This window comes from Diabrotica virgifera, chromosome 2 (assembly GCF_917563875.1).
Source record: "Diabrotica virgifera virgifera chromosome 2, PGI_DIABVI_V3a".
Lineage (NCBI taxonomy): Eukaryota > Metazoa > Arthropoda > Insecta > Coleoptera > Chrysomelidae > Diabrotica > Diabrotica virgifera.
This window is the reverse complement of record NC_065444.1, coordinates 18,941,443-18,955,761: the sequence shown is the minus strand read 5'-3', so window position 1 is coordinate 18,955,761 and position 14,319 is coordinate 18,941,443. Positions and strand designations below refer to the sequence as shown.

The window sequence follows — 14,319 nt, the reverse complement described above, 5'->3', positions numbered from 1 at the left end:
CAATTTGGTGTTGAAGGAAAACTTTTACTTGGGATGTCTGGGTTAGGTCTTTTTTGGACCAATTATACTATACTACCTCCGTAACTTTGGAACCGTTCATTTTAGAAGGGTTATGCATAGGGCCTTTTTATTTCAAATTTAATGTAGAACAATTTTGTGTAGAAGGTTGTTCATACTAAACCGCTTAGTTTTAGAAATATTGACGAAAAACCTAAAAAGCTACGAATTTGCAGATTTCTCCCCCCTCTCCCCCCCAAACCCGATGCTCAAAATGGTGTGACTTTTATCTGAACATTATGTGGACCATATAGAACAATTTGGTGTTGGAGGATAACTTTCACTTTGGATGTCTGGGTTTGGGTCTAACTATACCATACTATTTAGAGAAACGAAAACTGGTACGTTTATTTATATTCCAGAGATGAATCAATTTCATTAATTGCGAATTTCTAGTACATGTCATAATATGTGTCCGTTTTGGGTAGGCCAACGGTTATTTTATCGCATAACATTTTTGTCTTTAATTTTTAAGAATTTTTGACACTAGATTATTAAATTATGAGGTATTCTAGTACTAAAAGTTACTCTTGCTTTAAGTTAGTAAAATAGACCGTTTTTAAATCTTTTTTCATCTTTTTTTAAATTCACGAAAAAAAAATTTTCAAATCGATTTTTCTAGAAAACGGTGTATCGTACCGACTTAAAGCAAGAGTACCTGTTAGTACTACAATACCTCACAATTTAATAATCCAGTATCAAAAATGCTGAAAAGTTACAGACAAAAAATTTATGCGATAAAATAACCGTTGCCCCACCCAAAACGGACGCCTATGACTGGTACTAGAGATTCACAATGGATGGAATCGATATATCTCTGGATGATAAATATCTGTACTAATTTTTTGTTTTTCTAACTAGAAGCTTTCAGGAGGTATTTAAGAAAAACTAATTACAAGACGCCACCTTCAAAGAGCTCTAGCTCCCTTAGGAAGCATTTTCGGACTAGGTGAATTTGGTTAAATTGTCTTAACATTATCTGAGGAATCTCCTGTTTTCGTTTGTCGGTAGAGTTTCTGAACACCCTGTATAATACATGAATCAAAATATCCGTGTTGTTTCATTTTTAACTTCAAAGATCTCGAAAACTAATGATTTTGTCGTTACGAATGAAGAGTATACTATTTTCATAGAAAGTATTGGAGAATCCAAAAATTGAACTAAAATAGCAATTCCGTCAGTGGCATAGAATTTGGAAACGGTCAACCATTCACTTTCCCCTGTCGTACGCCTCTGGTAATAGCTAGAAACGTTTGTTTAACATAATTTAGCAGTTTGTACAGTACCTATACTTCCTGTCAAGTATGAAAAGGATACGTCGAATAATTTTAAAATGCTGAGCAAAAATGGTTTTTAAATTTTTAGGTAAAACACCCTGTAACTCAATAAGGAACCACATTTTATTTAAGTGTTTTAGGTTAAATCTTCGAATTTTGTACTAAGGTTTCTCCAGTTACTATATGGACAATTATTAATGAAACACCCTGTATATCACTGTATTATATTTATACAGTGAGCTTTAATTATTAGGTTTTTAAGGTCGGTCCAACTGCTATTAATTTCTTTCTTTATCTTTTGAAGTGTTTTAACCACTTCCTCGTTTGTTATTTTGATGACCATTTCTGTGACTTTCTTCGTTAACTCTACTAGTTTTGTGTCAAATTTTTTATTTAATAACATGTGAAGTGTTTTAACCACTTCCTCGTTTGTTATTTTGATGACCATTTCTGTGACTTTCTTCGTTAACTCTACTAGTTTTGTGTCAAATTTTTTATTTAATAACATGTGAATGTACTTTTTCCATCTCTTTTTCATATCCTTTTCTTGAAATAGTATTTTATTATTTTCATCTAGGATACATCCAATATGATTAAAATCTTTTGCTTTCTTACCATATTATGTTTGGCTATTTTATATATATTTATTTCTCCTTTTCTGATATTAAATTGATCGTATAGATCTGTACCTATACAATTCGGCTTTAGCTTATGCTACTACTTTCTTTTTTGCGACCGTATATGGTTTTGAAGAAATAGGTCCGACCTATTTTCTTGCCACTGTTTATATAATTTTCTTTTCTCTTTTGTTTTTTCTTGAACTTCGGTTTGACCACCACCAAGTCTCTTTATTCTCAAACTTCTTTCCTGACATGTTTCCAAGTACTAGCATTTTCTTTCTTGATTTTTGTCCTGAACCTTCTTTCTAATATCCACCAGATTTTAAAACATAGGTATATTTTACGTACAGTCGGAAAAATGAAAGAATACCCATGAATGAACACATAAAACACGCTGTATTTTCCTGTCACCGTGTCACAAAGATAATTGCCCAGCGCAAGTTCATGTAACAATAATTATTACATGTACTTGCTCTGGCCAATTTTTTGTATGACACGGTGACAGAAAAATACAGCGTGTTTTATATGTTCGTTCATGGGTATTCTTTCATTTTTCCTACTGTATCTCTTTTGTATAAAATTTTGCTTGCAATGTAGAAAAATATAAAATACTACTTGTATGTATTTGATCAATAAAAAAGTTATCCCATTCAAGAAATTACAGATCACAGGAATAACTAAAATTACCGAAATAACTCTTTGCAGAATACGAAATATTACGGGTACACTGGTGATTTATTAGTAAGCTTGTGAATTCTAAAGATCTGTTGTATTTGATTGTTAGATTCCTCGCATATCTCGTATATGTATATAATGCATATTATCAAGTACACACTAGATGCAACGTGACTTGATTGGTCACATGACCCAGAAAACCAATCGGTAGCTTTCTCGATTCCAAGTCACGTTGCATTTGTCGTGGATGATAGGAAAATTTTAAGTTTTCGACGAATGTGAAGAGAACGGGTTGGTGAAATCCATCTTTGAAAATTTTTGGTGGTCGTTCGAAAATTGTTTGTCTTTTGTTGTGCTAAAAGTGTTTTAAATAGTAGTATACGATCTTTCTTATATTGGTAAGTAGGCGCACTTAACTTATAAACAATAATGTTATTAAGAGACCAATGGTTTTAAATCTATTAGAGTGTAGGAAAATTAGCAGCTCAAAGAGTACATTAAAAATACCCCATAAAATATTTTGGGTTTATTAAATGAAATTTTTCCAATAATTTATTTTTATTTCTTAGATTTTACATAATATTTAATTTTTGCCCTTCAAGCAATACAGCCGTAATTAGCTAGTTTTGAGGAGGGGCCTGCAAATATATATAAAACAGAAAACATCAATAAAACATATATTCTAATCAATAACAAGTAATACACAAACAAACTGTTAAAATTATTTAAATATAATATCGCATTTTATTTTATGAATTTTTTTATCGCTAATTTTATAAATATCAAATTAATAACTGTCCATAAAATGTTATAAAATTAGAAAACAAAACATTTCATAAAAAACACTACATTTTTTAACAAAAATTGCATGTGCTGATTTAGACACAATTTTGTTTGGTAGAAATCACCCTCGACTAACATTCTACGATAAATTATGAAAAAATATCAAACAATTAATTTTGCAATGAGAGCACATAATACTAACTGCCTTTTCACACTTAAATCTTGGTTTTTCTTTACATTTTTCATATTACACTTTTCTCTATTACTCCAACCGTCAGAGGCGAAAATGCCACTGAGTCTTTAAAAATCCCGTGATCAAGCTGAATTTTGAAAATGTCAATTTTGGGAAGCCAAAAAAGATGTAAGAAAGTTTTCCACAAAACCCTCTTAGTCCAGAAAGCCACTGCGCATCTGCTAGGAAAAATATTCCGATTCGGATTTTTTGCGCAATCTTACTCAAAAAGGACCCCTTTTAACAAATTTGCATGTTGCCAGGATCAAAAGGGGGTCAAAAATTTTTTAAACGTTTTTTTTTCCTAAAATTATTTTTTTTGCATGGAACAAAGTTTTTTTTTAGGTTTTTTGGATCATTCCAAAGAGAAAAGGTCTTTAGTGACTTTTCTCTAAAGTTGATAGTTTTTGACATATAAGCGATTAAAAATTGAAAAACTGCAAAATTGGCCATTTTTAACCCTCAAAAACTATGTGAAAAACTGAAAATTTGAATGTTGCTAAGGTATGCAGATATTCTTTAAACATCGATTGATGAAATCCCGAAGAGTTTTTTGCAATACAATATTCAAAACTCCTTTGTTTTTTAATTGCTAATCAAGCGTACGCGATACTATTTTCCACCGTTGCATGTGCGGAATGGGACGTTTCGGCGTCGCCGTTTCGGCGTGGCCATTTCGGCGTGGCCGTTTGGGCGTAGAGCCGTTTCGGCGTAGGCCGTTTCGGCGTAGGCCGTTTCGGCGTCGGCCATTTCGGCGTCAGAAATTTTATTTTAGTTGACTAAATACCTACATTGAGGTTTATTGGTCAGGCAATTTTTTGGAAAAAAATCTTTTAATATAGTTATTTAAATACATTGGAGTTCATTGGTCACACAATTTTAACATTAATGGTCAAGTAGAAAAATAAACTAAATATATTTCTTTTATAAACATTTTGTTATATTTTATTCTGCAAATACCTATATTGGATTTTTTATTAATGCATATTAATAATAATTGCTGTTCTCTTAATTGTCCCAGAGCTAATTAGATGATAACTGACATTTTTCAACTTTAATTAGACATACATTATATGGTATATAGACGGAGAATTTTAATATTGTTAAAATATCTTTTTTAAGCAAAAATATTTGCAGAATGTATATTTTTAAAAAAAATTAAATTATACAATATTTTCTTGAAAGGAATCTGCTTTTAAAATATTTACCATTAGTTAGTATAATAATAGTTATCCCTATATTTATTGCAGTTTCTTCGAAAATTTAAATACAAAATTCTATAAATCACATAATAATGTTATTAACATTTCCTCGAAAACTAAATTACCTGTTAATTCCAAATGACATTATCATGTATCAATTAGTTGTTGATTTCAAAAATTACATTATAATGTCATTAACGAGAGATGCAAGTTATTTGTTGATTTTAAATATTCGAAAACTAAATTAGTTGTTGATTTCAAAAATTACATTATAATGTCATTAACGAGAGATGCAAGTAATTTGTTGATTTTTAATCTTAAGGGAAATTTTAAGTAGGTACCTACCTATTATTGATTTGATTGGTTGGATTATTGAGGGTACAGCTATATAAACAGAGATCAGTTTAAGAGTTTATGTAGTGTCTTATAATATTTCATAGTAGTATTTATACGATATACAGACGAAGAATTTTTAAGCTATGGAACGAAAAATTTTATCGACCAGAGGAAGAGAGAAATTTACCACTGATGGTTTCATGTATGTTTTTGACGCTGTTAGTAAAAGCGATGAATCCCTAAAATTTTGGAGGTGTGAGAGGAAACAAACGTGCAAAGCAAGAATACATACAAGAGATGGTGAAGTCATCAAGAAAGTAAATGTTCACACTCACGACTCCTCGGCGATGGACGTGGAAGTAGCACAAGTTGTTACAAAAATGAAAAAGCGTGCTACAGAAACAAACGAAGGGACAATAGTGGTAATCAATGAGTGCCTGAGAAATACAAGTCAAGCTTGTCATGGTCGGCTCCCAAACACTGGCGCGATGAGAAAATTCATCAGACGAAAACGTAACGAAGTTCATGCAGCCCCATCAAATCCGACAACTGTTGAAGAGTTAGTAATTCCCGAGTCTTATCGTGTTTACACGTTACAAGATGGTGTAGAAGAAAATTTTTTATTAGCAGATGATGGAGAAGGATTGCAAAGAATTTTGATTTTCGGGAGAGAATCGTGGCTGCAACATCTACAGACCTCAGATGTGTGGTATGGTGACGGTACATTTGCTATAGCACCATCTCTATTTTTACAAGTATACACAGTTATGGCCACAAAATATAATGGAGTCCATCCAATATTTTATGCCATGCTGCCGAATAAAACAAGATCCACATATACCCGTATGTTTGAATTGATCAGACAAATTGTACCAAATTTGCAACCCAGAGCAATCCATTGCGATTTCGAACAGGCGGCATTTAAGGCAATGGAAGATTGTTTTCCAGGCGTCGACATCAATGGATGTTTTTTCCATTTGGCACAAAATATGAAGAAACAAGTGGCTGCTATGGGATATACGAGAGAGTATAATGCTGATCCACAATTCGCTTTAAATTGCAGAATGTTGACAGCATTAGCATTTGTTCCTATCGAACATTTAGATGATGCCTTTGCCGTTCTAGCGGAAGCTCTACCTGCTGAACACCAACCACTTGTAGACTGGTTTGAAGACTACTATATTGGACGTATGAACAGAAGAGGAAATGGCAGAAGACCAAGTTTATTTCCCCAAAGGATGTGGAACCTCTACCAGAGAACTCTGGATGGAGAAGACCGGACAAATAATCACGCTGAGGCCGCCCATAGAAGACTCAAGATGGAATTGGGAGCAGATCATCCAACCATATGGAAATTTATAGATGGCCTGCGTCAGGTGCAGAAAGGTCGAGATGTCTATTTCGAGCAACTTGTGGCAGGTAATCTCCCACCATTGAAATTAAGAAAATACAGAGACGCAGATGATCGCATTTCACGGCTTGTGGGAAATTTTGATGCAAACGGGGATGTTTTAGAATTTTTAAGAGGACTAGCACATAATTATAATATGTAAGTAGGTACTTTATTTTAATTAATATTTCGTGAATAAGTTTTGTAGGTTAAATATAAATGTCTTGTATGTAAGTATAAATGTTTCAGAATTTTTAATTGGACTAGCACATATCTAATTATAACATGTAAATACTTTATTTTAATTAATATTTCGTGAATAAGTTTTGTAGGTTAAATATAAATGTTTTGTATGTAAATATAAATGTTTCAGGATTTTTAATTGGACTAGCACATATCTAATTATAACATGTAAATAATAACTAAAATAAAATATTCATTTTTCCAAAATCTTGTTTATTCATTTATTTATATATAATATCTACAGCTAGAAGCCAATTACAGATATTACATTAACTATGAGCTAAATAACAAGCACACACACATAAGTATAAAATTGACATATACAAATCTACCATTAATATTAAAATTTTGTGATCAATGGACTCCAATGTATCTATTTAAATAACTATATTAAAAGATTTTTTTCAAAATAATGTCTTACTAATAGACTCCAATGTAGGTATTTAGTCAACTAAAATAAAATCTCTGACGCCGAAATGGCCGACGCCGAAACGGCCTACGCCGAAACGGCTCTACGCCCAAACGGCCACGCCGAAATGGCCACGCCGAAACGGCGACGCCGAAATGTCCTAGACCCGTTGCATGTGTAGGTATACAGTATGGTGCAAATGAAAGGAATAAATTCGTTATTTCGTTAACCGGCGACTTTAAGGAAAAATTCCGAAATAGGTCGATTTTTATTTTTAAGTTATGATATTGTGGCATTTTTTTAAATGAGAATAGGGGTCGTGTGCTAGCTCATTTAAAAGGCTCTTCAATTCTCTATTCAGTAATATAAACATTTACACAATTATTTATACAGGGTGTCCAACAAATTTTTAATGAATTAAATTATTTGACAAAAAAAGAAGAATGTATGTAATTTATTTAATTCAAAATACATTGTACTGCTTTCACAAATCAGAAAACAAAGTTTATTTCACAAATAAACATTGATTTTCGCTTAAATTAAATGTTCAAACTTCCAAGAGGCAGGTGGCTGGCGAGAGCTGACTTGAACATTCAATTTAATCGAAAATCAATGTTTATTTGTAAAATAAACATTTTTTAGTTTTCGGGTAACAGTAAAATGTGTTTTGAATTAAATAAATTACATACATTCTTCTTTTTTTTCAAATATTTTAATTAAAAACTTTTTTTAATCCTGTCACCTTGTATAAGTAATTATGTAAATGTTTATATTACTGAATAGAGAATTGAAGAACCTTTCAAATGAGCTAGCACACGACCCCTATTCTCATGTAAAAAATCATCAATTACGTCATCACGCCCAGATGGATGACTTCACTAGTATACCATATATGCCACAATATCATAACTTAAAAATAAAAATCGACCTGTTTCGGAATTTTTTCTTAAAGTCGCCGGTTTACGAAATAACGAATTTATTCCTTTCATTTGCACCATACTGTATACACATGCAACGGTGGAAAATAGTGTCGCGCACGCTTGATTGGCAATTAACAAACAAAGGAGTTTTGAATATTGTACTGCAAAATACTCTTCGGGATTTCATTAATCGATGTTTAAAGAATATCTATCTACCTTGGCAACATTCAAATTTTCAGTTTTTCACATAGTTTTTGAGGGTCAAAAATGGCCGATTTCGCAATTTTTCAATTTTTAATCGCTTATATGTCAAAAACTATCAACTTTAGAGAAAAGTCACTCAAGACCTTTTCTGTTTGGAATGATCCAAAGAACCTAAAAAAACTTTGTTCCATGCAAAAAAAAATAATTTTAGGAAAAAACAAAAAAAAAACGTTTAAAAAATTTTTGACCCACTTTTGGTCCTGGCAACATGCAAATTTATTAAAAGGGGCCCTTTTTGAGTAAGATTGTGCAAAAAATCCGAATCGGAATATTGTTCCTAGCGGATGCGCAGTGGCTCTCTGGACTATCTCTAGTACGGAGATAAACGGAAAACATCGATTTACCAAAAATCTGTACACCGTAGAAAAACATGTTTCAAACAAAGAAATGTAGTCGAAATAATTTTGAAAAAAAAAAAAAAATGCTAATTAGCAATTTTTGTGCAAAATGGACCGTTCTCTTACAAATCCCGCTTGAAGCGACTGACCGTCAATTTTGAATGTTAGTTATGAGCGCGATATCAATTTTTAAAATAAAAATTTAACAGTAAAAATTCGATATCTTTTGATCAGAGTGACATATCGACAAAAATCAAAATGCATTTTATAGGTAAAGAGTGCAGATTTTGTATGCACTTTTTGTATTTTGCCGCAAATAAAGTCAATTTCTATAAAGCCGTTAAAAAACTTTTTGGTGTTAAATAAATTCATTTATATTTTGCCGTTTTTGCCGATTCTTATGAGATCAATAGAATTGATCACTTTTATTGACCGCTAACTTTGAAAGTTGCATTGTTAGAGCCTAATCTTTAAAACTTATAAAATGGATTTCGATTTTGAGTTTTGGTAACAAATATGAGACATTTGAAATATGGCTAAAAAACACCGAATTTAAACTTTCACATTTCAAACAATCTATGTAAAACTAGGGTTAGGAGAAGCCCGGGGGTAGGAGACGCAAAACTTTTTTGCATCTTTTTGTGGTCACAAAATTGACATTTTTAGCAAAATTCAACTTGTTCATATGATTCCTAGATACAAAATCTCTGACGATTGTACTATATTGACAGTCTATTCGGGCCAATGAGAAAACTGATCTGTTTGTACATACACTCGTATATTGGGTCTAGATTCAATCATCATTATCAATAGTGCTACAGCCCTATAAAAGAGCCTCGACCTTCTTAAGTCTATTACGCCAGTCAGTTCTATCCATTGCCAACTACTGCCAGTTTTCTGCGCCTATTTTTCTATCATCCTCATCTAAACTATCCTTCCATCTGAGTTTTGGTCTACTTCTATTTCTACTTCCTCCAGGTTGTGACATAAGGATTCTTCTAGGAGAGTTTTCCTGCTGTAATTCTAGGAGGGTCTAGATTCAATACTTTTTTGTAATGGCTGTTCTGGATTTGAACTTCTCATATATTTCTTTTATTGTAGTACAATATCTGAACAATCAAATTGTTTTCTAATTCTGTCTCCACGAAAGAACCTTTCCAGTTTGTGTAATATTTCAGATCCATAGTAATCTGAAAGTAATGTTACAAATATATCGTCAAACCACTGGAAGATGTGCATGCTAGTATTTTCATATTTTTTTTGTATGTTTTGCAAGTTTCTTTTTTGCAAGGTTTTCATTTTTTCCTTTTCCAACCTTTGTAATTCTTCTTCTTCTTCTTCTTCTTATACTTGTAGAACTGTCGATCTGTTAATTCCGACGTTGAAGTATTTCTTGAGAGGTAGACTGCCAGCTATCTCTCCATCTTTTTGGTGATCTCCTCGGTGGACGCTTGCCTGCTGGTTTTCCTTCTAGAGCAATTCTTAGTAGTCTGTGCTCCCCCCCATTCTTTTTACATGACTGAACCATTCTATTTGTCTTTGCCTGCCCCATCTGACTACATCTTGCACACCACATTGTTCCCTGATGATGTTGTTTCGTATTCTATCTCTTCTTGCCTTCCCTGCTATTGCTCTTATTGTCTTCATTTCGGCTGTTCGTAACATGCTTTTGGTTTTATTGGTGTCTTCTCTTGATTCAATGCCATAGCTCATAACAGGTCTGATGCAAGTTTTATAAATTCTCCTTTGTAATTCACAAGACGATTTGTGAGGCAGTTGAAATAACTTGATCAAGTATGGCGAATAGAAAACATCTTTCCTAGAGAACATATTTTCTAGGCTTGGCTGATATTTAAGCGGTGTTGTGTCACCAACTGCTCAAATTTTAGCCACCTGTTTTCCTATGTGCTCACCTATCGCCATAAGACCTCTTTCGCGGTTATAGATAATGTTCTGCCTACTACACTTCGATGATGACGTTTTTGTATCTTTGTGAGAAGTATTCTCAATTTCCTCTGAACATTCTCTATATCACTTTTAGGCTACTTCACAATATCAAATGAATAGCTAAGCCAGAATATGCGTACGCATTTAATGTCTTAATCAAATTTTTACTATATTATGAGCGATGTAGCTGCTTTACTCTTCGTACGCATTTTCAAGTTAATTCAGTTTTCATTGTTAATTCTGAAGCCGACTTGTTCCTTCCTTAACAGTGATTCCATACTGTTTGTCAATCGGTTGCTTATAATTATTTAGAAGTGTGATTCCTCTCCAGTTTTCGCAGTATCTTTGGCAATCTCTTTTGGTATCTTTATTACAATTCCCGTTATCCATTACTTGGAAAACTTTTCCTCTCTCCAGGCCCATTGCAATAGTGGTTTGATTAGCTCTGTTGTTATGATTTGGCAAGCTTCAAAATCATGTGTGAATTAATTTTGTATAGGTACAACTACAAAACAATTGTTAAATGAAATTTCTTTTCAGATTTCAATTCCATGTGTCGTTCAATTCCAAAAACAATCATGTGTTTCGACATCAAGTAGATGAGCGGGAGTGTGTGCCACACATCCACTGGAAAGGAGAAACACACAGTACATTGGTTCCGCAAAGGCTTAAGATTGCACGATAATCCCTCATTGAAAGAAGGACTGAAAGGAGCCAAAACGTTTCGGTGTGTTTTCGTCCTAGACCCTTGGTTCGCTGGTTCTTCCAGTGTTGGCATTAATAAATGGAGGTAAGCATTTATGTGTATTATTGACGTATCTCTTATATAATATAATAATATAAAAGTTAATACACTACGTCTCAGTGAAACCTAGTACATCAACGGTGGAATAAAACGAGAGAACATGTCAATATGAAAGGCTATACTCTGGTAAAACAGTATGAAAGAAGATATGAAAATGTAGTAGGAATCCTGCTGTTTAGCAAAGCCACAGAAAACCGTCCACGCTGCCACTCCTTACAGTAGTACTAGAAAGAAATAGCAATACCTATCTCATTTGACCTACCTTCTGTGGTCTCCGTTAAGGCTTCCTTAAATATTTCCTCTGAATGTAAGTTATAGAGTAAAGGCGATAGTATACAGCCTTATTCCACACCTCTTTTTATCTTTATTTCATTCGACAGCTCACCTTTATTCTTAACACTTGTCAGCATAGATTTGTAATCATTTGTAAATTTTTATCATTCAATCCAGCTGTTTTCAATATTTCTAACGTTTTGTTAAAAAACGTACATTTTCAAAAACTTTTCAAAGCGATTTCAAAGATGAATTATCATTTTGATTTATCTCTGCATTAGTACTGGAATACTAAGCAAGGCTTCTCTTGTACCCAAGCCAGTCCTAAATCCGAATTGAGTATTACTACTTATCTCCTGTAATATCGTGTATACTCTGCTACTCTTGCAGGAAGATCTTCAAAATATGACATCAGACTTAATTGATTCATCAGACAAAATATGATTCATCAGTCCGATAATCACTACATGTCTTTGCACGATGCTTTTTGCAATATGATGTGCAGGAAATAATTAATAAGGCTCTTAATATGGCTACAATATGCTTAAGAGCGCAAGGGCAAAATTTCTGGCCAATGCTTTTTAAATGAATTCATTTTTTTCGAATCCTGAGAAAACTAATAAGTATTTTTGAAAAATTTAAACGCAGAATGAAAGATTACATCATTAACGAGGGCCGATGGTTCCTGAAAACTTATATAATGTTTATATTAATAAGTTACAGGGGTGAAAAAAGGGGAATATTTAGGATTTACCATTTACCATTATTAAATCCAGGATTTACCCAACTAAAACAAAATTAAAAATATTCAACACAAATGTAAAATCTCTTTGATTATATGGCTGTGAAACGTGGAAGATATCTGCACCCACACTAGACCAATTACAAGGTTTTATCAATAGAGCGTTACGAAAAATATTTCGTATATTTTGGCCTAATCTAATCTCGAATGAAAATTTATGGAACCAAACAATCCAAGAAAATGCCATAAAGCAAATAAGGCAAAAACATGGAGATGTCTGGGCAATACACTCCTTAGAATCTCTGACATTGCCAGGACAGCGCTGGACAGGAGTCATCAAGGCCGACGGAAAGTAGGCAGGCCCAAAAAGAACTTAGAAAAGGACAGTACTGGACGAAGAGAAAGAAATGGGAAAATCCTGGCTTGAAATAAAAAAACTAACGAGAAATAGAGTTCAATGGAGACACTTAGCGGAATCCCTATATTCCTCCTAGGAATTTCGGGATGCTGACACCTTCAAAATCCTCCAAATACGCATTATCTTAACAATTATCAGTCTTTAAACAAAGGAAGCACTAAAAAAATATCTCGATTTGCCATACTGAATGATATCTAGATGTAACCAAATTAATTTTTAAAATTTTTACTAACTTAAAACGGACTTTTGCTCTGAAGCCACATATTAAACAATATTAATCACATGAATCAGAACATATAGTCCAGAAAGCCACTGCGCATCCGCTAGGAAAAATATTCCGATTCGGATTTTTTGCACAATCTTACTCAAAAAGGACCCCTTTTAACAAATTTGCATGTTGCCAGGACCAAAAGTCAGGGTCAAAAATTTTTTAAACGTTTTTTTTGTTTTTTTTTCCTAAAATCTATTTTTTTGCATGGAACAAAGTTTTTTTAGGTTTTCTGGATCATTCCAAACAAAAAAGGTCTTTGGTGATTTTTCTCTAAAAATGATAGTTTTTGACATATAGGCGATTAAAAATTGAAAAATTGCGAAATCGGCCATTTTTAACCTTCAAAAACTATGTAAAAAAATTAAAATTTGAATGTTGCCAAAGCAGGTGGATATTCCTTAAACATCGATTGATGAAATCCCGAAGAATTTTTTGCAATACAGTATTCAAAACTCCTTTATTTTTTAATTTCTAATCACGCGCGCGCGACACTATTTTCCACCGTTGCATGTGTATACAGTATGGTGAAAATGAAAGGAATAAATTCGTTATTTCGTAAACCAGCGCCTTTAAGGAAAAAACCCGAAACAGGTCGATTTTTATTTTTAAGTTATGATATTGTGGCATATATGGTATACTAGTGACGTCATCCGTCTGGGCGTGATGACGTAATCGTTGATTTTTTAAATGAGAATAGGGGTCATGTTGTAGCTCATTTGAAGGGTTCTTCAATTCTCTATTCAGTAATGTAAACATTTACATAATTATTTATACAGGGTGTCCAAAATTTTGTTATTAAATTAAATCATTTGACGAAAGAAGTAGAAGGACACCCTGCATAAGGAATTATATAAATGTTTATATTACTGAATAGAGAATTGCAGGACCTTTCAAATGAGCTAGCACACGACCCCTATTCTCATTAAAAATCATCGATTACGTCATCACGCCCAGATGGATGACGTCACTAGTATACCATATATGCCACAATATCATAATTTAAAATAAAAATCGACCTGTTTCGGGATTTTTCCTTAAAGTCGCCGGTTTACGATATAACGAATTTATTCCTTTCATTTGCACCATACGTGGAAAATAGTGTCGCGCACGCTTGATT

At 33.0% G+C, this 14,319-nt stretch overlaps 1 protein-coding gene across 1 annotated transcript in view; it reads left to right on the top strand.

Annotated features, from left to right (window-relative positions):
- Nucleotides 1–2,863: 2,863 nt before the first annotated feature.
- LOC114325793 (cryptochrome-1-like) overlaps nt 2,864–14,319 on the top strand; it is a 45,654-nt gene continuing 34,198 nt past the window's right edge. Inside the window, exons 1-2 of the mRNA XM_028273920.2 lie at nt 2,864–3,027; nt 11,234–11,483. Of these exons, the coding sequence (XP_028129721.2) occupies nt 11,293–11,483 (191 nt within the window). The 5' untranslated portion in view covers nt 2,864–3,027; nt 11,234–11,292. The remainder of the gene's footprint in view (nt 3,028–11,233; nt 11,484–14,319) is intronic.